Here is a 24931-nt window from a genome sequence, read left to right on the forward strand (position 1 = left end):
ACTGACAACCAGTAAGTTTACTGAACTCTAAATTTAGAAATGCAGTATCCTGCATAAAACCACCAGAGATCCAAGACTCAGAAAAGTGTCACGTCCTTGACATAAAAATCAAGTAGCATGTAATGCATTTATTTCCCCATTAGAGGTCAGTGTATTTCAATACAGCTAAAATAACCAAATCAGTATTGAAATTGCATTATACAAGTGTGTGGATAGATGAAACGGCACACAAGGGCCCGCTGGTTCTCTGTTTCTGCAGGGATTCAGTTCAGCAGCAGCACAGAGAGCAGCAGTTCTGTTAGTTCAGCTGCAGTTCTGTTTCTGCAGGGATACACCATTTTTCACAAACTGTTCTAGTTTCTGTGTGGAAACACACATGCAAAGCACTCCGAGATACTGTGGTATGAAAGACAGTAAAGAAAGAAATCCCATCCACACACACACACACTTGCAGTTACTAATAAGAACATAAGAACGTTTACAAACGAGAGGAGGCCATTTGGCCCATCTTGCTCATTTGGTTGTTAGCATCTTATTGATCCTAATGCTGTGTTTTTAAAAAACAGAGTGCCACTGTGTTGAAAAACAGAAAAAAAACCTTTGCAAAATGTTAAAATCCCAGAAGCTACTGCAAGCAGCCAGTTGTTGTTGGAGCCAGCCACTGCCAAGAGTGAGTTCCTCTTCCCTTAGGAGTGGCAGCTGACCTCCCTTACACTGATGGCCAGGAGTACCTTCTTCACAGGGTGTCTAATTTTACAGTTAAATTATTTATTTATGTATTTCTTTTGTATTGCAATTTTATAAAATTGTAGTTTTAGACCCTTAATTGTTCTAATTCTATAAACTAGCTTTTTATGTTATTTTTATGTTATTTTTTCCAATTGTTGTATCTCTTAATTTCTGTTTTTATCAAATTCTGTATCAGACTGTTTTGAATTGAATGGTTGAATTATGTGTGTGTGTGTGCGTGTGTGTGTGTGAGAGAGAGAGAAAGCGTTACGCAGCAGGATATCAAAATAAAAAAACCACACATGGTCACAATAGGATTTGAATAATATATATCTATATTGTTTAATATTGAAATGATTCATTTTGCTCTCTTTCCTGTGTTACAGACACTATACACTAGGCAGTACAATAAATGACATAGAATATAGACTAATATTATTAGCAGCTCTAGACACCATCATCCTTGTATTGTATAGTTTATATCACCACGACAGCTTCATTCTACATGTAGTCTATGTACACAAGAGTTAACTAAGACATTGTGTTACCTAGTAAAACAGAATTAGCATATGGAGGACTGACACACACATCTCATTTGTTTACTGGACTGGAGTGGGGTGGTTTGGGGTCAGAGTTCAGTGTCCTGGAATCCCGAAGGCTTCTAAAATACGGAATTTATTTTCCTATACCTTTAATAAAAGTCAGTAGTAACCTAGTCGGACACAAAAAACATGTTTTCTTTCTTCTCTAAAATAAAAGTTGAACACATTTGTTTTTCTATTCTGCAGCAGTTGGAAAGTGCTTCAAACATGTTGAATGCCGAGCTCCCCCCAGATTGTTCCTTTGGGATACTTCATTCATTGCCCTGGTACAGTAGTTAATGAACTACCACTAAACAAAGCATCCAGGACCAACACATTGTAGTGCAGAACGTCTACAGCTACCCTAAACAACAGCGTTGAATTACTGCAATTCAAAATTCTTTATTTACATTCTGGCATTTCACAATCCAGGGGCACAAAACACAGCAATGTCCAAAAACAACCCAAATTTCTCAGGTTGGGTTCTGAATCCTAATAAGTTCCTTTTGGTTTTGGGTACAAAGGCCACAGAAAATGAGTCATCTGGGGAGACTTGTCAACCCCCTACTAGCAGCATAAAAACCCAAATAACAAACTTCCTTTAAAAAAACAGACCAAAACCAAAGAATATTACTCTAGAAACTCCAACAATGACATAGAATAATAATAATAATAATAATAATAATCCTCCATGTGACCATGCTTACAGGCCCAGGCACAGACATGCTATTGGTGAACAAGACCACGTCTCTGCTCATTCTTCTCCCCACAGCTCTCGCAGCACCGCTATACAAAGACCTCCATTCTCAATCCATTTGAAAATATAACAATATACTGCAGCGCCACACGGTGGACATATCTATAGTGCAGTTTTACTCCTCTGCTTTTAATGAGTGAAATATTGGATTCAATGAACCCCTTCTCCTGGGTCTCTACAAAGTGAAATATTGAATTCAATGAACCCCTTCTCTCTGGTCTCTACAAAGTGAAATATTGAATTCAATGAACCCCTTCTCTCTGGTCTCTACAAAGTGAAATATTGAATTCAATGAACCCCTTCTCTCTGGTCTCTACAAAGTGAAATATTGAATTCAATGAACCCCTTCTCTCTGGTCTCTACAAAGTGAAATATTGAATTCAATGAACCCCTTCTCTCTGGTCTCTACAAAGTGAAATATTGAATTCAATGAACCCCTTCTCCGTGGGTCTCTACAAAGCTTGTCAGCAACAAATAAAGAGAACCTGCCAGGAGAAGAATGACAGGAGTGTGGACAGGCCTCGAGAAGCAGCCTTTCCTTGTTACACAATATACACTACCGGTCAAAATTTTTAGAACACCTCAATTTTTCCAGTTTTTATTGAAATTTACGCAGTTTAATGTCTCAATGTACTCTGAAATTAAAGCATAGAACACATAAACAATTGGAGATAAAGAAATCATGGAATCGTTTTGTTTAACAAAATTTAATCTCAAATTTTTGACTCAAAGTAGCCACCTTTTGCAGATATAACAGCCGAACACACTCGTGGCATTCTTTCTACAATGGAAATCAAATATTGTTCGGAAAGTTCTTCCCAACACTGTTGCAGAAGTTCCCACAAATGTGTTGCACTTGTAGGTTGTTTTGCTTTCACCCTTCTGTCCAGTTCATCCCAAACCAGCTCGATGGGGTTTAAATCTGGAGACTGTGCTGGCCATTCCATGATTTGAAGCCTACCGTCTTGTTCTTTCCTTCTAAGGTAGTTCTGACATAGCCTGGAGGTATGTTTTGGGTCATTATCTTGCTGTAGGATGAACCCCTGACCAACTAGGTGTATACCAGAGGGTATTGCATGGCGCTGCAAAATGCTGTGGTAGCAGTTTTGGTTCAGGGTGCCACTCACTCTGTGCAAGTCGCCGACTCTGAATCCAGCAAAAGAGCCCCAGACCATCATGCTTCCTCCTCCATGTTTGACAGTTGGTGTCACACACCGAGGAACCATCCTTTCGCCTACTCGACGGCGTACAAAAACCCTGTGTGATGAACTGAAGATTTCAAATTTTGATTCATCGGTCCATAAGACCTTCTTCCAGTCTTCAGTAGTCCACTGGCGGTGCTTCATGGCCCAGGCAAGCCTCTTGTTCTTATTTTGCCATCTTAGCAATAGCTTTCTCACTGCCACTCGACCTGTCAAACCTGCAGCTCGAAGTCTTCTCTTCACAGTTGAAACTGAGACTTGCTTACTTCGACCAGTGTTAAGCTGTGCTTGAAGCTGTTGTCCTGTGAGCCGCCTATCACACAAGCTGTTGACTCTCAGATTCTGTTGTGGCTTTGGGTCTGCCAGACCTCTTCCTGTCAGTTTCCTCCAGTTTCAAAGTGCCTTTTGATGGTGTAGGAAACTGTACTCACGGCTTTCTTTGCAATTTCTCTAAAGGAAAGACCTACACTTTTAAGGGTTATAATGGTCTGTCTGTCTTCCTTTGTTAATTGCCTTTTTCTCGCCATTATGAGAGCAATATACTACTTCCTGCAGTACAATACTGTCCAAATAATGCTTAAGAGGGTGTAGTAACACAGTCTGTTCCAACACTGCTTTTATACAGACAGAGGGTTTGTAAGTAATCAACAAAAGTTGGGACACCTGTAGGAATTGTTAGCATCAACTTTCAAGGCTTAATTTACTTCCATTGCTGCAGAACAGCTGTAAGTTGTTAACCCATTACTTGTTCCCTGAAAAAGGCCTTTTGTATAACTCTGAAATGTACATTATTTTTCAGTTTTTGGTAACCTAAACTTTTTTTTTAACCTCTGGCAGTTTACCGCTTACCTTTGTACCATTTCAGGTTATTCACTGGACTTGAACTGCTTAAATTTCAATAAAAACTGGAAAATTGAGGGTGTTCTAAAACTTTTGACCGGTAGTGTGTGTGTATATATATATATATATATATATATATATATATATATATATATATATATATATATATATAGTAGAGAGAGAGAGAGAGAGAGAGAGAGAGAGAGAGAGAGAGAGAGAGAGAGAGAACACCCTCACACACACACACACACACACACACACACACACACACATTAGGGTTGCCAGCTTTCCATGGACGCCGTCAGTAACTCGGAAGCCATTAAAATAAGTAGACAATCCCACATTCACGGGTGTGTTTACTGTATGTTTATAAGTATTTGGTGGCTACCTCTAATCAAGTTGAGAGTGTATTTCTCACACACTATCAACTAGACTACAGGTAGCCACCGAACACTTACAAACATACATTAAACAATTCATTGCCTTCTTTCTATAGTCATCTGACCAAAACATGTTAAATGTACAAAAAGACAGGTTAGAAAAAACAGATCCGCTCTTCCCATTTAAACATGTGACAACAGAAATATACATAAAGTTGATACAACAGCAAAACCAGGACGACTTAACAATGTGACTGGTTCTGGCCGTAAAGGAGCTTGCCTTGGTTTCTTTGTAACACATATAAATACATGCATGAACACACCGTTGGTGTCTGTGGACATGTATCAGTCAGTGTGTCAAGCCAGGCATGCAGCTGAAGATGACAGGGTTTAGACCACATGACTGCAGATTGGGCACTAGCCCCTGCCTATACTGTAAGTTGTGGTCATGTGGTCAGATGCCTAATTTACCAGAATGACAACAACATACACTGTACATGGAAAAATAGCTTTTAGATTTCTTCACATCATTTAGAGAACACAGCACTGGCAGGACTGAACTGAAGAATTTCAAATGAACCCCCACCCTTCGTAAAAGCAAATTTCTATGAAAAAAAAGAAAATGTACAGAAAAACCATGAAGCAAGGTTGCTTGCAGCTCTCATAGTATTACATATTATTACCACCTGCCCGCAAAACTAACACAGGCTCTCTTTAGCATTTCAACTGTCCAAGAAGCTCCTGAATCAAACCTTGAGACTACCTACTTCATGTGCTTCTGTGTGATTAGAATCCCTTATGCCTTCTAAACATCCCGTTTCATGTGCTTCTGTGTGATTAGAATCCCTTATGCCTTCTAAACATCCCGTTTCATGTGCTTCTGTGTGATTAGAATCCCTTATGCCTAAACATCCCGTTTCATGTGCTTCTGTGTGATTAGAATCCCTTATGCCTTCTAAACACCCCGTTTCAAGTGTTTTTGTGTGATTAGAAACATTATATTTAGATAGGCACAGCTACAATATGATATTTAGAAGGAGAAATGCCCAATAGCTAGCAGCACCCGGGGTACCGACATGGCCAAGAGTCATGTAATATTTTGGATCCCTTCCTGTCAGTATCTGGACTCTGTGGGGACAAAGCTGCTCTACTAGATAAAGTGCGCCTCCCCCAGTTAGACAGCAACCAACACCAGGATCTGTTACTGCAAGAGACAACAACCAATACCCAGGATCTGTTACTGCAAGAGACAGGAACCAATACCCAGGATCTGTTAGTGCAAGAGACAGCAACCAATACCCAGGATCTGTTACTGCAAGAGACAGGAACCAATACCCAGGATCTGTTAGTGCAAGAGACAGCAACCAATACCAGGATCTGTTACTGGAAGAGACAACAACCAATACCAGGATCTGTTGCTGCAACAGACAGCAACCAACACCCAGGATCTGTTTGTGCAAGAGACAGCAACCAATACCCAGGATTTGTTACTGCAAGAGACAGCAACCAATACCCAGGATCTGTTAGTGCAAGAGACAGCAACCAATACCCAGGATCTGTTAGTGCAAGAGACAGCAACCAATACCCAGGATCTGTTAGTGCAAGAGAGAGGGGTTAAACGCATGCCACACACACTGTTTAGAATAAGGAAAGTTATCATCGGAGTGGGTTGGGGTTTGTCCAGATAGATGTCTTTTTTGTTTTAAAGTTTCCGTAACTTAAAAATCATGCTAAATGCATAAAAATAAATACCGGTACCACATGTATCACATTCAGAACACAAGCAGTATTTTGTAATGTGTTACATTCTAAATCAATATTTCTTCACAGAAAAAAAATTAAAGTCCTTCCTTTTTCGCTACAAACGACTGTGTCCTATTTTGAGGACAGTCAAGTTAGACGTTCCTGTAATCAGACCAGTGAAATTTCACACCAGCTATGAAGCTCAGCACAATTTCAGCCTTTCTAACAAACAGTACCAGCATGGACAGATCAGAAATGTGATCAGACCCCCGTATTTTTCGCCATTTCCAAAGCAATACCACAGTTCACAAACTGGGAGAAAAATGGGTGTGAGTAATCACGACTGGAAATGAGACACAGCACATACCTGTACTGCTCTGTGTGAGAGCAGACTGGAAATGAGACAACACATACCTGTACTGCTCTGTGTGAGAGCAGACTGGAAATGAGACACAGCACATACCTGTACTGCTCTGTGTGAGAGCAGACTGGAAATGAGACACAGCACATACCTGTACTGCTCTGTGTGAGAGCAGACTGGAAATGAGACACAGCACATACCTGTACTGCTCTGTGTGAGAGCAGACTGGAAATGAGACACAACACATACCTGTACTGCTCTGTGTGAGAGCAGACTGGAAATGAGACACAACACATACCTGTACTGCTCTGTGTGAGAGCAGACTGGAAATGAGACACAGCACATACCTGTACTGCTCTGTGTGAGAGCAGACTGGAAATGAGACACAGCACATACCTGTACTGCTCTGTGTGAGAGCAGACTGGAAATGAGACACAGCACATACCTGTACTGCTCTGTGTGAGAGCAGACTGGAAATGAGACACAACACATACCTGTACTGCTCTGTGTGAGAGCAGATGGCTGCAAACTGCCTCCATATGCGTAATTGAGGTTGTATCTTTGTAAATGCAGATTTATTTGATGTTTTATTTTTTCCTCAAATTGAGGATGGGAAATTTGGACTGCATCTTAAAATTCAAAGGAATACGGTAACAGGTTAAAAATGCTCCAAAAAATGACAAAGTAGCCTGTGCTCAAAGGACAATGACACTTGATGGGTTCAAATGGGAACTGCAAGCAGAACTGTGCTTAGCTGCCTACAGTTACCCTTACAGTATGAGTCAATCACATGTGTTCATTTTCAACTGCTTTTATACAGCAGTACAGCGTCTGTATCACAGCACAGCATCGTATTGTAAAAGTGAAGCAATAGCTATACTAGCTGTAGTCTCTAACAAGGAGGTGTGAGGAGGGGTCAAAGGAAACAAGAGAAACAAGAGCCAAGTTACTCCACAAACACAACTATAAAAACACTGCTTAACATAAGCAATTCAGGTTAGACAGTACAAAGCAGCCTGCCGTCCACCGTCCCTCAGCAAATCAAACGGTTCGCTTTTTAGAGTCACTTTTAAGACTGCAGCATTTTCCAAGCTTAAAAAACCATTACATGATACAGACTTTCTCTCATTGCACTGTGTACTGCACAGCTTTCTTAGTCTCTCATTGCACTGTGTACTGCACAGCTTTCTTAGTTTCTCATTGCACTGTGTACTGCACAGCTTTCTGAGTCTCTCATTGCACTGTGTACTGCACAGCTTTCTGAGTCCTCTCATTGCACTGTGTACTGCACAGCTTTCTTAGTCTCTCATTGCACTGTGTACTGCACAGCTTTCTTAGTCTCTCATTGCACTGTGTACTGCACAGCTTTCTTCGTCTCTCATTGCACTGTGTACTGCACAGCTTTCTGAGTCTCTCATTGCACTGTGTACTGCACAGCTTTCTGAGTCTCTCATTGCACTGTGTACTGCACAGCTTTCTGAGTCCTCTCATTGCACTGTGTACTGCACAGCTTTCTTAGTCTCTCATTGCACTGTGTACTGCACAGCTTTCTTAGTTTCTCATTGCACTGTGTACTGCACAGCTTTCTGAGTCTCTCATTGCACTGTGTACTGCACAGCTTTCCTACTCTTCACTTCATGTTTCACAGAAATGCTGCTGGGGATTCTAAACAGCACTCCATCAGCATCTCTAGAAATACAATACAATACAATGAGATCACAGCATTTGGTTATTGCAATGCAATATAAGCTTGCCCTCGACACAGAGCAGCATTTGGTTATCACAGGAGCATTACAATTGAGTTCTCAACGTCTCCTACTGCACATGTCTTTAAAGTGATTAATGAATAAAACAAGAAATCACAGAGCTTCCTATTGTGGCTGCTGCACTGATCCTCAGCCACAGTATACAGTCCAGTATACTCTTCTACACAGCCATACAGTTATGCCATTGCACGCTATGAGATTCAGAAGTTAAACCGAGCTCCACGTTTGTTGGAGTCCTTAGTTTACACCCTTTCTCTTATTTGATTCTACTCCACATTGTAAAGTGATCCTGTTTCTTATTTTGTTGTACTCCACATTGTAAAGTGTTCATGGAACAGTCAGAAATATCACTTCTGCTTGCTGCTGAAGATCTGCACCCTTCCTCTGAAGTCCTTTTTGAGATTGCTTTGAATTCTATAAAGGGAATGAAGACCCAGCACTTCCTCAGGCTAGTATAGTTGTGTTTCTATACACTTACACACACAGGCGTTAGGGAAGAGAAATCACAGCTGCTGAAAACTGAGATCCAATTACAAATGATCTTTAAAACTAGGGGGTGAGGGGCAGCAGCAACAACAAAATAATAATCATTTGAACCACATTTCTTCATAGAAATTCCCACTGGGAACGGTTAGGGTTGCATCGATTTCTCTCAGAAATTACAACTTGGATATTGGGGTTAGCGGAAAAGAGTTTGTGAAATATCCCCCCCCCAAAAAAATGTTGTTCCGTAGCTTTTTATAATGAGAATGGAGCAGCCAGGAGGAATTATGAAGGACTCCATGACGGTGAAATCATGCAATTCTCCAGGCTGGGGATGTCATTAAACAAGCTTTATGTGTTGTATGGGCTTGTGTGGAAACACACAAAGCACAGACTGTGTAAATCCCACAGTAAAATACAATGTCCAAAATAACACCGTCTCTGCATTCCTTTACTTAACTGAACTTGACAAGTCGAGACATTTAAAAAAATTAAAAACTAAAAGAATAAAAGAAGTGAAAGTGGCCACTGATCCTGAGATCGGCGTCCCTTTACTGCTGAACAGCTCCTTCTCAGCTGGAATGGGTTCCATGCTTACAAAATGGAGGTCAGCCTTACCAAGAGTATGACCTTCACACGTGTGTGTGTGCGTGTGTGTGTGTGTGTGTGTCCATGCGTGCATGTGTGTGCATGTGCATGTGTGTGTCTGTGTGCGTGCGTGTGTCAGTGTGCGTGTGTCTGTGCGTGTGAGCATGTGTGCGAGAGGGACAGGGAGAGGGGGTTTACATGACAGTGTGTGTGTGTGTTTCTCTGTTCAGTTGCTGTTTACAATGAGTGTGTGTGTGTGTGCGTTTGTGTGTGTGTTTCTCTGTTCAGTTGCTGTTTACAATGAGTGTGTGTGTGTGTGCGTTTGTGTGTGTGTTTCTCTGTTCAGTTGCTGTTCACAATGTGTGTGTGTGTGTTTCTCTGTTCAGTTGCTGTTTACAATGAGAGTGTTTGTGTGTGTGTTTCTCTGCTCAGTTGCTGTTTACAATGAGTGTGTGTGTGTGTGTGTGTGTGTGTTTCTCTGCTCAGTTGCTGTTCACAATGAGAGTGTGTGTGTGTTTCTATGCTCAGTTGCTGTTTACCCTCCCGGCTGGGAACAGCGGTGGCAGGGGGGGTAGGTGAGGGGGCGGGGCGATGGCTGCCATGGAGGGAAGCAGGGGGAGGGATAGGGACGTAGCCACTGCTGGTGTTGCTCCCTGATTGGCGAGGCCCATGGGGTTGCTGACCCGGAAGCACTTCTCCTTGTGTGTCTTCAGCATGTTGGAGAAGCGGAAGCGCTGCCCGCACACGTCGCAGGGGTACGGCTTCTCACCCGTGTGCGTACGCCGGTGACGCTTCATGTTGGGCCGGCTGGTGAAGCTTTTCCCACAGATCTCACAGATGAATGGCTTCTCTCCTGCAGGGACACAGGGGCTTCCTGTCAGGGGGAGATGCAACAAGGGGGAACACATTTCCTGGCAGGCAAGTCAAGCAAGCTGACAACTTTCTTTGACCTTGTGTAGTAGTCGGTGTCATTTCTTTAGGAGATTTCGAATGCGAGTCCTATACTGTGCAGTGAAGGGAAGTGCATGACAGGTAGGATTTTGAAAGTATAGGACAGCTGCTTCCACTTGAACCCTGTAATGCCCAGTTTATAAGATACTTTATTTATTAAACTAGATTCCGTTTCTTGTATAATACAAGCATTGTTTCCCCCTGTCCAGAAACACATAACATACTACATATGAAAAAGTCTGGCTTCTGAGGATGGATTTACAAAATAATAATATCGAGGGGTGGCGACGCATCGTATCAGAGGAGGTACAGGAATAAGCATTACAGAGTTCAATAATAATATCGAGGGGTGGTTAAGCATCGTATCAGAGGAGGTACAGGAATGAGCATTACAGAGTTCAATAATAATATCGAGGGGTGGTTAAGCATCGTATCAGAGGAGGTACAGGAATGAGCATTACAGAGTTCAATAATAATATCGAGGGGTGGTTAAGCATCGTATCAGAGGAGGTACAGGAATGAGCATTACAGAGTTCAATAATAATATCGAGGGGTGGTTAAGCATCGTATCAGAGGAGGTACAGGAATGAGCATTACAGAGTTCAATAATAATATCGAGGGGTGGTTAAGCATCGTATCAGAGGAGGTACAGGAATGAGCATTACAGAGTTCAATAATAATATCGAGGGGTGGTTAAGCATCGTATCAGAGGAGGTACAGGAATAAGCATTACAGAGTTCAATAATAATATCAAGGGGTGGTTAAGCATCGTATCAGAGGAGGTACAGGAATGAGCATTACAGAGTTCAATAATAATATCGAGGGGTGGTTAAGCATCGTATCAGAGGAGGTACAGGAATAAGCATTACAGAGTTCAATAATAATATCGAGGGGTGGTTAAGCATCGTATCAGAGGAGGTACAGGAATGAGCATTACAGAGTTCAATAATAATATCGAGGGGTGGCGACGCATCGTATCAGAGGAGGTACAGGAATGAGCATTACAGAGTTCAATAATAATATCGAGGGGTGGTTAAGCATCGTATCAGAGGAGGTACAGGAATGAGCATTACAGAGTTCAATAATAATATTGAGGGGTGGTTAAGCATCGTATCAGAGGAGGTACAGGAATGAGCATTACAGAGTTCAATAATAATATCGAGGGGTGGTTAAGCATCGTATCAGAGGAGGTACAGGAATGAGCATTACAGAGTTCAATAATAATATGGAGGGGTGGTTAAGCATCGTATCAGAGGAGGTACAGGAATGAGCATTACAGAGTTCAATAATAATAATATCGAGGGGTGGTTAAGCATCGTATCTGAGGAGGTACAGGAATGAGCATTACAGAGTTCAATAATAATAATATCGAGGGGTGGTTAAGCATCGTATCAGAGGAGGTACAGGAATGGGCTTGACAGAGTTAAGAAGATGACGTGTAACTCCCCATGCTCACCGGTGTGTGTCTTCATGTGCTCGTCGAAGTACTGCTTCATGTTGAAGTCCTTCCCGCACCACTGGCACATGAACTGCTTGTGTCCGATGTGGATGCTCATGTGGGAGCGCAGCTGGTACTTGTACTGGAAGCGCTCACTGCAGTTCTACAGAGACACAGCAGACAAAATAAAAACACAAATACATGGAAAACAACTACAACAGACATGTACCCTTCTTTAACTGGACAGAGCCATCATCAGCAGAAATACTTCCCATCTTTGATGCAGCTGGTGTCTTTTTCATTGAAGACAAACGAAACCATCTGCCAGGACGTTTGCTGTATTTTTTTAAGGGATAAATATTTATATTTACACTATTCTAACAGAAATGGGAATTTCCACAGGGAACTGTATATTACACAGCCATGGGTAACTTCACGGAAATCATGAAATCTGTGATAACCACGAAAAGAATACAGCCTTAGGCATAAATATATAGAACTGCCATGCTAGCTAATTTACAAGCAATGACAATATGAACAGCAAGCAAGTCTTTACAGAAAGGGTAAGAACAGAAGAAAGTTTACAAACGAGAGGAGGCCATTCGGCCCATCTTGCTCGTTTGGTTGTTAGTAGCTTATTGATCCCAGAATCTCATCAAGCAGCTTCTTGAAGGATCCCAGGTTTGTGAAATTGTATTTGTCATATATATATATATATATACATATATATATACACACACACACACACACACACACACACACACACACACAGTACTGTGCAAAAGTTTTAGGCAGGTGTGAAAATGCTGTAAAGTAAAAATGCTTTCAAAAATAGACATGTTAATAGATTATATTGATCAATTAACTAAATGCAAAGTGAGTGAACAGAAGAAAAATCTAAATCAAATCCATATTTGGTGTGACCACCCTTTGCCTTCAAAACAGCATCAATTCAGGGATTTTGTAGGCATATAGTCAGGTGTATGATTAAACAATTATACCAAACAGGTGCTAATGATCATCAATTCAATATGTAGGTTGAAACACAATCATTAACTGAAACAGAAACAGCTGTGTAGGAGGAATAAAACTGGGTGAGGAACAGCCAAACTCAGCTAACAAGGTGAGGTTGCTGAAGACAGTTTACTGTCAAAAGTCATACACCATGGCAAGACTGAGCACAGCAACAAGACACAAGGTAGTTATACTGCATCAGCAAGGTCTCTCCCAGGCAGAAATTTCAAGGCAGACAGGGGTTTCCAGATGTGCTGTCCAAGCTCTTTTGAAGAAGCACAAAGAAATGGGCAACGTTGAGGACCGTAGACGCAGTGGTCGGCCAAGGAAACTTACTGCAGCAGATGAAAGACACATCATGCTTACTTCCCTTCACAATCGGAAGATGTCCAGCAGTGCCATCAGCTCAGAATTGGCAGAAAACAGTGGGACATAGGTATACCCATCTACTGCCCGGAGAAGTCTGGTCAGAAGTGGCCTTCATGGAAGACTTGCGGCCAAAAAGCCATACCTCCGACGTGGAAACAAGGCGACTCAACTATGCACGAAAACACAGGAACTGGGGTGCAGAAAAATGGCAGCAGGTGCTCTGGACTGATGAGTCAAAATTTGAAATATTTGGCTGTAGCAGAAGGCAGTTTGTTCACCGAAGGGCTGGAGAGCGGTACACGAATGAGTGTCTGCAGGCAACAGTGTGGAGTAGTGGTTAGGGCTCTGGACTCTTGACCGGAGGGTCGTGGGTTCAATCCCCAGTGAGGGACACTGCTGCTGTACCCTTGAGCAAGGTACTTTACCTAGATTGCTCCAGTAAAAACCCAACTGTATAAATGGGTAATTGTATGTAAAAATAATGTGATATCTTGTAACAATTGTAAGTCGCCCTGGATAAGGGCGTCTGCTAAGAAATAAATAATTAATTAAAAACAGTGAAGCATGGTGGAGGTTCCTTGCAAGTTTGGGGCTGCATTTCTGCAAATGGAGTTGGGGATTTGGTCAGAATTAATGGTCTCCTCAATGCTGAGAAGTACAGGCAGATACTTATCCATCATGCAATACCATCAGGGAGGCATCTGATTGGCCCCAAATTTATTCTGCAGCAACAACGACCCCAAACATACAGCGAAAGTCATTAAGAACTATCTTCAGCGTAAAGAAGAACAAGGAGTCCTGGAAGTGATGGTATGGCCCCCACAGAGCCCTGATCTCAACATCAGAGAGTCTGTCTGGGATTACATGAAGAGAGAGAAGCAACTGAGGCTGCCTAAATCCACAGAAGAACTGTGGTTAGTTCTCCAAGATGTTTGGGCCAACCTACCTGCCGAGTTCCTTCAAAAACTGTGTGCAAGTGTACCTAGAAGAATTGATGCTGTTTTGAAGGCAAAGGGTGGTCACACCAAATATGGATTTGATTTAGATTTTTCTTCTGTTCACTCACTTTGCATTTAGTTAATTGATCAATATAATCTATTAACATGTCTATTTTTGAAAGCATTTTTACTTTACAGCATTTTCACACCTGCCTAAAGTACTGTATATATATATATATATATATATATATATATATATATATATATATATATATATATATATATATATATGACTAACTGCTTGCTGTACCTTTAGTGCGGTTGCTTGTGCTTTAACACCCCTGACTGTGTGATCTGCTCTGGTGAGCATCTCCCAGTTAACAGGGGAAGCAGAAGCAGAGCTGTGCAGACGTGCCTTGAGTAAAGGGGTTAACTAGAGGGCAGAGTAATAGCAGCGTCTGACTCTGACATGCATGCTACAGGATGGAACTGTCAAAGTACTGGAGGCTGTGTGTGGAGAACTGGACTGTAGGCTAATGTGTGGAGAACTGGTCTGTAGGCTATGTGAAGAACTGTACTGTAGGCTATGTGTGGAGAACTGTACTCTAGGCTATGTGTGGAGAACTGTACTCTAGGCTATGTGTGGAGAACTGTACTCTAGGCTATGTGTGGAGAACTGTACTCTAGGCTATGTGTGGAGAACTGTACTCTAGGCTATGTGTGGAGAACTGTACTGGGAACGACCAAAATAAATGAAATAAATGTGCTCTTTGCTTGAACCTGCAATTCAAACTTTACATATTTCCTCCTGGTCTGGATTAATACCATATCAATACCTCGTTTCCATTCACCACACCAATGCCTCCATGTTTCCATGCACCACTCATCCCGGGTTGAAACGTCACAACACTGACCAATCAAGTGACGAGTGGGTGTGTACGTCACAACACTGACCAGAGGGTGTGTACGTCACAACACTGACCAATCAAGTGATGAGAGGGTGTGTACGTCACAACACTGACCAATCAAGTGACGAGAGGGTGTGTACGTCACAACAGTGACCAATCAAGTGATGAGTGGGTGTGTACGTCACAACACTGACCAATCAAGTGATGAGTGGGTGTGTACGTCACAACAGTGACCAATCAAGTGACGTGGGCGTAAACATTTAATCCACATCCAGGGTGAGCAGGTTTAGCCATGCTTTAATATTGCCATTTTTTTTTGTAACAAAAAGCTCCAAAGAATTGTTATGATTATCAGAAACACAGCAGTAGCATCCATCCTTTCGTTTTTGTAAACTAATGAATGCAACTTTAGCCGCAAGGCTTACTGGGAAAGAACCGCCAACATCTGTCGAAAACTCGCATTGCTTAGATACGGAGTCTTTTCACTCGGCAGGGTAGACTATCAATACGGGTTCAGGAGCAACAGAGTGATAACTAGGGCTGGGCGAGCAGGGCAGCAGGGTGCAAAGCCGTGGGGGGCGGAAGAATGACTTCAATGACTCGAGTAATTCCTGTTCTGCGGTTCTCAATGTTTTCACTTGTCAGCTGTCAGCGCCCCCCTTACATAGTCTGAAGATTGCATGCGCCTCTGCACTAGAAAAGGGAATGCGTCACTTCCTTAGCAACGGTCTTAACGACCATGAACCTGGTTCTACACAAACCAGCACCACAGTGTCGCCAGTTCGTTATTATTCAGGCATGTCTGTCGTTCGCTTCCCCTGCGGTCAGCTTATTTATTTGTTCGCTCCTGCAGCCTTCAGGACCAGCACTGCTATAAACATAATGAAATGTAAAGGCACATTTCATAACACATATTAAGCACCTACTTAATAAACGTAAACCAAAACATTACGAAAGGATAGACAAGTTAAATTAATAAGAAAATGCAAATAGATAAACAGCCATTAAAATTCACCATCCAGATGTTAAATGTGGCACCAGTATTTATTTATTGGAATAAGATTCAGGGCAAATGACCCCACCATGTGCTATTTTTAAAAGCACCATTATAAAACAAGTTCATTTGATAATTATGTAGTTCTTACAATGCATTAAAATATGTATGTCTAAAGAAACACAAAATCTAGTTACTATTTTTAATGACCTCCTTATTTTTTTGTTTAAAATAGTATATAAACCTGCATAGCTCTTGATAAATTCTAAATAGTTTTGGATCTTTAGGGAAATGGAAGAATTTTCTTTTTGCTAACTATATAGATGGAAATGCGAGTTTATGTCTTTCTGAATATGCTTCAAGCCATTGCATCCGCGTTTGTGTTACGATTATTTTCAAATAATCATACAGTAGTGTTTACTGTTTACAGTGACACAGCTAAAATTCCACAAACGCGTGCACTTACTGATCAAGTATTAATCTGATCAGAAAAAAGAAAACAATTTAAATCGTCCTTATTATAAGCACATAGCTTGATCTCTGCCTTAGCTTTTACTGTGGAGTCAAAAACTAAACTCCAGCCCTGACTAACAAAAAATGACCACTCGTAAAATAAGCTAATTCTCATAGGTTGCTTCTGAAAATGCGTGGATTGAATATTATCGTAGAGGCAGGCAATATAACCTTGCAGTTTACACGTTAACAAGTTCCTTTCCGTTTTAAGTAATGTCTTGTTCCCTTCAAACATGTTAAAGGAGAGATTCTGAAATAACAAGAAGTTAATCAAAACTATGAAACATGAGCAAATATACCTTCCCAACTTTTAACGCCCAAAAAAGAAAAAAATGGGCAGGGGGTGCAAATATGACTGCCTGTCCCGGGCGCTACAATGCCTCGTTACGACTCTGAGGAGCAATTCGGAAGAAGCCGGATGAGCTCGGACTGGCACTCAGTCCATGCTCATGGAAACGAGGTACTAGAGGCCTGTTTGTTACAAACTCTTAAATAACAAACCACAGCTACCCCATCAGCCCATTCCATCTGTGAAAATCTATGGGAGTGATCAGGCATTGCTGTACCAGTGGCATGGAAGTGATCGACTCCAACACACAGCATCACAAGTGCTTCTCTCAATCCCTTCCTTACCTCACATTTAAAGAGCTTCTCTCCAGAGTGCTGCAGCTTCACTCAATCCCTCTTACCTCACATTTAAAGAGCTTCTAAGTGCTGCAGCTTCACGCAATCCCTCTCTTACCTCACATTTAAAGAGCTTCTCTCCAGTGCTGCAGCTTCACTCAATCCCTCTCTTACCTCACATTTAAAGAGCTTCCAAGTGCTGCAGCTTCACTCAATCCCTCTCTTACCTCACATTTAAAGAGCTTCTCTCCAGAGTGCTGCAGCTTCACGCAATCCCTCTCTTACCTCACATTTAAAGAGCTTCTCTCCAGAGTGCTGCAGCTTCACTTAATCCCTCTCTTACCTCACATTTAAAGAGCTTCTAAGTGCTGCAGCTTCACTTAATCCCTCTCTTACCTCTCATTTAAAGAGCTTCTCTCCAGTGCTGCAGCTTCACTCAATCCCTCTCTTACCTCACATTTAAAGAGCTTCTCTCCTGAGTGCTGCAGCTTCACTCAATCCCTCTCTTACCTCACATTTAAAGAGCTTCTCTCCAGTGCTGCAGCTTCACTCAATCCCTCTCTTACCTCACATTTAAAGAGCTTCTCTCCAGAGTGCTGCAGCTTCACTCAATCCCTCTCTTACCTCACATTTAAAGAGCTTCTCTCCAGAGTGCTGCAGCTTCACTCAATCCCTCTCTTACCTCACATTTAAAGAGCTTCTCTCCAGAGTGCTGCAGCTTCACTCAATCCCTCTCTTACCTCACATTTAAAGAGCTTCTAAGTGCTGCAGCTTCACTCAATCCCTCTCTTACCTCTCATTTAAAGAGCTTCTCTCCAGTGCTGCAGCTTCACTCAATCCCTCTCTTACCTCACATTTAAAGAGCCTCTCTCCAGAGTGCTGCAGCTTCACGCAATCCCTCTCTTACCTCACATTTAAAGAGCTTCTCTCCAGAGTGCTGCAGCTTCACTTAATCCCTCTCTTACCTCACATTTAAAGAGCTTCTAAGTGCTGCAGCTTCACTTAATCCCTCTCTTACCTCTCATTTAAAGAGCTTCTCTCCAGTGCTGCAGCTTCACTCAATCCCTCTCTTACCTCACATTTAAAGAGCTTCTCTCCTGAGTGCTGCAGCTTCACTTAATCCCTCTCTTACCTCACATTTAAAGAGCTTCTAAGTGCTGCAGCTTCACTTAATCCCTCTCTTACCTCTCATTTAAAGAGCTTCTCTCCAGTGCTGCAGCTTCACTCAATCCCTCTCTTACCTCACATTTAAAGAGCTTCTCTCCAGAGTGCTGCAGCTTCACTCAATCCCTCTCTTACCTCACATTTAAAGAGCTTCTCTCCAGAGTGCTGCAGCTTCACTCAATCCCTCTCTTACCTCACATTTAAAGAGCTTCTCTCCAGAGTGCTGCAGCTTCACTCAATCCCTCTCTTACCTCACATTTAAAGAGCTTCTAAGTGCTGCAGCTTCACTCAATCCCTCTCTTACCTCTCATTTAAAGAGCTTCTCTCCAGTGCTGCAGCTTCACTCAATCCCTCTTACCTCACATTTAAAGAGCTTCTCTCCAGAGTGCTGCAGCTTCACTCAATCCCTCTCTTACCTCACATTTAAAGAGCTTCTAAGTGCTGCAGCTTCACTCAATCCCTCTCTTACCTCACATTTAAAGAGCTTCTCTCCAGAGTGCTGCAGCTTCACTCAATCCCTCTCTTACCTCACATTTGAAGGGCTTCTCTCCAGAGTGCTGCAGCGAGTGCACTTTCAAAGACATGCTGCGCTTGAAGGATTTCCCGCAGGTCTCACAGGTAAATGGCATGTCCTTCGTGTGAGCTGAAAAACAACAACAAAACAGAGCATGGGAGCTTGGGGTAGTTTTTTATAGTCCCAATAAACACACCCAGGCAGATATTACTATGTATTTAAATTGTACGCACTGGAAAAAGACATCAGCTGGTTTACATGGGCATCCTGGGAGGGAACATCCCGCTTTAGTAAAAAGACCATTGTGGTTTTGGAGAGAGTCCAGCGAAATGCAATTCCACTAATCCCAAGGGCTACAAGGTACGAGCTACTGAAGGTAGAGGGATCTATTTACCCTAGAACAAAGAAGGGTCAGGGGAAGATATTAAAATCCTAAAATTACTCAGCTAAGTTAACCCTTGCCACTATTTCAAACATAGCACAGAGACTAGGACACACTCACAAACTGAGTGGACAGACCTTGGACAGAGAGGTGGAGACACTTTCTTATACAGTGGTGAGTGTATGGAGAGGATTGTGTTGTGTCTCCAGAGACCAGGACACAGACCTTGGACAGAGAGGTGGAGACACTTTCTTATACAGTGGTGAGTGTATGGAGAGGACTGTGTTGTGTCTGCTGAATCATTGAGATCAATCAGCTCTGCTACTCAGCTACTAGGAACCAGACAAGCATGAAGGAGTGAATAGAGTTAACAAAATAATTAAAGTATACCTTTCAACAAATGGGTTGTACATTTTGTAGGCCTCACTTTTGTCTACGGGAAAGGCACACACTTTATAATAAAGATCTGTTTTAATGGTATTTTTTCACATTCTATAGCCCGCTCCTTGCAGACTCCTGTACTTCAGAGCTGCATTCCATTCATACCCGGCATGCTCCTGTCGCTTCTTCCTCATACGCAGAATTCGCCCCTTCCTCACCAATTACTCCACACAGCTCCTAGTTCAGTCCCTGGTACTGTCCCGCCTTGACTACTGCAACTCTCTCCTGGCTGGCCTCTCTGCCCCTGCAACCCGTCCACTCCAGCTCATCCAAAACTCTGCTACTCGCCTTGTCTTTTCCCTTCCTCGTTTCTCCCACGCTACACCGCTGCTCCGCTCTCTGCACTGGCTCCCTATCGCTGCTCGCATCCAATTCAAAACTCTTGTACTCGCCTATCACTGTCTTGACCATTCTGCTCCCTCCTATCTCCTGACTTTTCTCCCTACATCCCCTCACGCCCTCTCTGATCCTCCACCTCTGGCAGACTAGCTGTACCCCCCTCCGCTTCCCCGCCTCCAGAGCCCGCTCCTTCTCCACCCGTGCCCCTCAGTGGCGGAATGACCTACCCACGGATATCAGGACTGCTCAGTCTCTGACCACCTTCCGGCGCCTCCTCAAGACACACCTACTCAGACAGCAACTGTAAACCTCAACTCTCAACCATGCTGGATTATATGGCACCCACTTGTACCAGTACTTGCATCAGCTTGTACTTGCACTGAACTGCATTCTACTACTGCTCCTACCTATAACTACTTACTGGATCTTGTGTTTGATTTTATTATTATTTATTTCTTAGCAGACGCCCTTATCCAGGGCGACTTACAATTGTTACAAGATATCACATTTTTACATACAATTACATTATTTTACACATTTTTACATACAATTACCCATTTATACAGCTGGGTTTTTACTGGAGCAATCTAGGTAAAGTACCTCGCTCAAGGGTACAGCAGCAGCGTCCCCCACCTGGGATTGAAACCACGACCCTCCAGTCAAGAGTCCAGAGCCCTAACCACTACTCCACACTTTTACTCTCATAGGTATCTGTAATCACGTTTTCTGTAATTGCTCTTATTTGAAATCATTCTCATCCATTTATCATACTTGCTACGTGTTCTTACTGGACTTTACTCATATAAGCAAATAGTTACTATCAGGTTTAACTGCACTTAGTCGAATTCGCTCTTACTTATAATTTACTGCATGCTTTATTTTGCTCTTACTTGAATTGATTTTATTGTACTTTCATATCTGCTCTTATCTGTATTATGATATTTTGTAATGTGATATTTTATAATGTGATACTTTGTACTGTGATAATTTGTAACAATTGTAAGTCGCCCTGGATAAGGGTGTCTGCTAAGAAATAAATAATAATAATAATAATAATAATAATAATAATAATAATAATAATAATAGTAATAATAAAACCATCAATCCATTCACGCCATCAATGATCGTCCAGTACTTGAGTCCCTAAACGTTGTCAAGTTGGGTCATAATGAGTCAGCATCAGTACCGGTGCATGGTAACCCATCCCATACACTCACCATGTGTCTGCTAGTGATAATGAGTCTGCATCAGTACCAGGCTTGGTAACCCATCCCATACACTCACCATGTGTCTGCTAGTGATAATGAGTCTGCATCAGTACCAGGCTTGGTAACCCATCCCATACACTCACCATGTGTCTGCTAGTGATAATGAGTCTGCATCAGTACCAGGCTTGGTAACCCATCCCATACACTCATCATGTGTCTGCTAGTGATAATGAGTCCGCATCAGTACCAGGCTTGGTAACCCATCCCATACACTCACCATGTGTCTGCTAGTGATAATGAGTCTGCATCAGTACCAGGCTTGGTAACCCATCCCATACACTCACCATGTGTCTGCTAGTGATAATGAGTCTGCATCAGTACCAGGCTTGGTAACCCATCCCATACACTCACCATGTGTCTGCTAGTGATAATGAGTCTGCATCAGTACCAGGCTTGGTAACCCATCCCATACACTCACCATGTGTCTGCTAGTGATTATGAGTCTGCATCAGTACCAGGCTTGGTAACCCATCCCATACACTCACCATGTGTCTGCTAGTGATAATGAGTCCGCATCAGTACCAGGCTTGGTAACCCATCCCATACACTCACCATGTGTCTGCTAGTGATAATGAGTCCGCATCAGTACCAGGTTTGGTAACCCATCCCATACACTCACCATGTGTCTGCTAGTGATAATGAGTCTGCATCAGTACCAGGCTTGGTAACCCATCCCATACACTCACCATGTGTCTCGTAGACCTTGATACGAAGTCTGTCTCCACTTCATTTACAACTGTCTCTGGTCCTGGTTTCTGTGCTGAGTTTGAAGTATTATCTAGGGTTAACTTCGTCAAAAACGTCCCCCCAAATCTATCTGTGATTTAAGCTAAATAGATTCTGTTCTTACCTGATGGCGATACATGCTAATATAAAAAAACTCATTCACATGAATTGGTGAGGAATTATTGTTGTTTTATTTTTACCATGGAACATTTTTAGAAGACACATGCTGCCCTGAAACATGGCATTGACCAATCACCAAAGCGTTTCAGCATTCCCACACCAAGCAGACTACACATCGTTTATTTCAAATGTTATTACACACACAGATCTATCTATATCTATATCTATATATACACACTACCCAGGGTTGTATCGACTCACCAACCATGTGTTTTCTGACATGAGCCATTGTGTAGAATTTCTTTTCACAGATCTCACATGAGAATTTCTTTTCCGCATAGCCATGGACAATTTTATTGTGTTCATGGAGAGACCAGAGCTTCTTAAACGCCTTCCCACAGGTTACACACTGAAACAGAACAGGCACAGGTTAGACGACTCTGAACCAGAAACATGAATGCAGTAACACATGCCTTCCCACAGGTTACACACTGAAAACTGAAGAGGCAGGGGTTAGACGACTCTGAACCAGAAACATGAATGCAGTAACACATGCCTTCCCACAGGTTACACACTGAAAACTGAAGAGGCAGGGGTTAGACGACTCTGAACCAGAAACATGAATGCAGTAACACATGCCTTCCCACAGGTTACACACTGAAACAGAAGAGGTGTGAGGAATATCAGAGGAGGTGTATGAAACACAGTGATAACAGCAAGGCCTACCTGGATGTTTTTCTCGCAGTCCGTCTGGTGGTGCAGCAGCAGCTCGCTCTCCAGTAGAAACCTCTTGCCGCACCGTTCACAGATCTGCATCCTGCTGTGCGTCACGTTCATGTGCTTCTCTAGGTACCAGCGGTTGTTGAAGACCCGCGGGCACTTCTTACAAGAGAAATGCTCCTTGTCTTCCAGTTTCACCTTCTGGCCCAAGCCATCCTGGTCCTTCTTCCTCTTCCTCCCCCTGTGGTTCCCATCCACCTCGGCGCTGCGCTCAACTTGCTGTGTGGACACCGTGGCCTCAGCATCTCCCGAAACTCTGGTCCTCCTCCGCAGCCTCTCCACTTTCTCCTTCTTGACTTCCAGAATGTCATTATTATCTTCTTCCTCATCACCATCCTCATCTTCACTGGAGTCCACCAGGTCGTCTTCTTCAGTTTGATCTTCATCCTCTTCTCCAACATCTGCATCTTCATCATCATCATCATCATCGTTATCTTCATCCTCCTCCTCCTCCTCCTCCTCAGTGTCCTGCTCTTCACCATGGCACCGTCCCAGCAAGGCGGTGGCCTCGGTGGATGAAGCTTTGCTTTCTGTCCCTTTGGAAACATTCAGGGTTTGGTTATTGAGGTTAACCTCCACAATGATCTGCTCCCGATTGAAAGAGCCATGACTGTCCGAGTCTTCGGATTCCTCTGCGTCTCCCTCGATCTTGCACGACCCCCGCCCGCGAACTTCCTCCTCCTTAAAATAGTCCTTGTGCTGGTGCTTCGGTCCGGCGTTGTCCTCGACACGGACAGAGTAGGGATTGTTGCCCTCTCTGGCGTAGATTTTGGTGTGGGGAGGATCCACCTCTTGCTTGATCTCTCGGTAGAACTGCGATGGAAGTGGGTTGCCCTGGCCGTCCTGCTTGGACATATCCCCTGTGATGGTCAAGGTCAATGAGTGGCTGTTGATGAGCTCCTGACAGGAAGTCGCAATGTCACTCATCTGAAAGACAGCGGCCGCGTTCAACACATCCTGTACGTTGCAGGCATTCACCAGCAGCTTCGAGGTGTAGATGAAGTTGAGGATCTGCTGAAGGCCTTGAGAGGTCAGAGCCTCCAGGGAGAGCTCCACCCTCTGGAGCTGCTTGTTCTGGGTGAAAAGCGAGTGAAAGAACTGGCTGTAGGCTGCGAGGACTCCCTTGTGCGCAGGAAACGTGTTCTTCTGCCGAACCAATACGATGTCTACATCACAAAGATCTGGCTGAAACAGGCGCTGCTCATTGAGTCTGTCCATCAAACAAGTGAAGTGGAGGGCAACATCCTCCACCAGAGAGAACTCTGTGGAAGGGAATTCAGTCGTCTTTTCTGCTATCAGCTGAGAAGAGAAAGCAAAGCAGAGTGAGTGAAAGAATGAGAAGAACAATGAGATTACTGCTTTGGGTTAAATGTCCTTACCTCATCCACAAGGTAAATTAACCACTTGACTGCTATTGGACGTACCTGGTAGGTCTCAAAAATGAGGTAAGTTCCTATTAAAAACATGTTTTTAATAAAAAGAAATGCTGGATTGCCGTTATTTCACTCGGGGTTGCTCTTCGAGAAGTTCTACAGATAATATTGGGTCTGTGGTTTCAATTTCATGATGTTACACGGATAAAAGACCTTCGATATGACACAGCTGCATCAGACTCTGTTGTGCCTGCTTGAGTTGGTGTTAGGGTTAGGGTTAGGGTTGCTGTACTTGAAGCCTTGCATCAGACTGTGTTGTGTCTGCTTGAGTTGGTGTTAGGGTTAGGGTTAGGGTTGCTGTACTTGAAGCCTTGCATCAGACTGTGTTGTGTCTGTTTGAGTTGGTGTTAGGGTTAGGGTTAGGGTTGCTGTACTTGAAGCCTTGCATCAGACTGTGTTGTGTCTGTTTGAGTTGGTGTTAGGGTTAGGGTTAGGGTTGCTGTACTTGAAGCCTTGCATCAGACTGTGTTGTGTCTGTTTGAGTTGGTGTTAGGGTTAGGGTTAGGGTTGCTGTACTTGAAGCCTTGCATCAGACTGTGTTGTGTCTGTTTGAGTTGGTGTTAGGGTTAGGGTTAGGGTTGCTGT

General features: G+C 42.9%; 1 protein-coding gene across 2 annotated transcripts in view; it reads right to left on the reverse strand.

Annotated features, from left to right (window-relative positions):
- Window positions 1–4341: 4341 nt before the first annotated feature.
- LOC117399657 (zinc finger and BTB domain-containing protein 47-like) overlaps window positions 4342–24931 on the reverse strand; it is a 45142-nt gene continuing 24552 nt past the window's right edge. Inside the window, exons 2-7 of one of the 2 annotated variants that reach the window (XR_009328593.1) lie at window positions 22860–24212; window positions 22395–22542; window positions 18871–18986; window positions 11838–11982; window positions 6647–10283; window positions 4342–6599 (exon numbers count right to left, since the gene is read on the reverse strand). Coding sequence is in view for 1 of the 2 variants with exons in the window: in XM_033998968.3 (XP_033854859.2) it covers window positions 9955–10283; window positions 11838–11982; window positions 18871–18986; window positions 22395–22542; window positions 22860–24212 (2091 nt within the window). In the remaining variant the exon portion in view is untranslated. Of the gene's footprint in view, window positions 10284–11837; window positions 11983–18870; window positions 18987–22394; window positions 22543–22859; window positions 24213–24931 lie in introns of both variants that reach the window. The other variant, XM_033998968.3, reaches the window with a different exon arrangement.

Source organism: Acipenser ruthenus, chromosome 4, assembly GCF_902713425.1.
Source record: "Acipenser ruthenus chromosome 4, fAciRut3.2 maternal haplotype, whole genome shotgun sequence".
NCBI lineage: Eukaryota > Metazoa > Chordata > Actinopteri > Acipenseriformes > Acipenseridae > Acipenser > Acipenser ruthenus.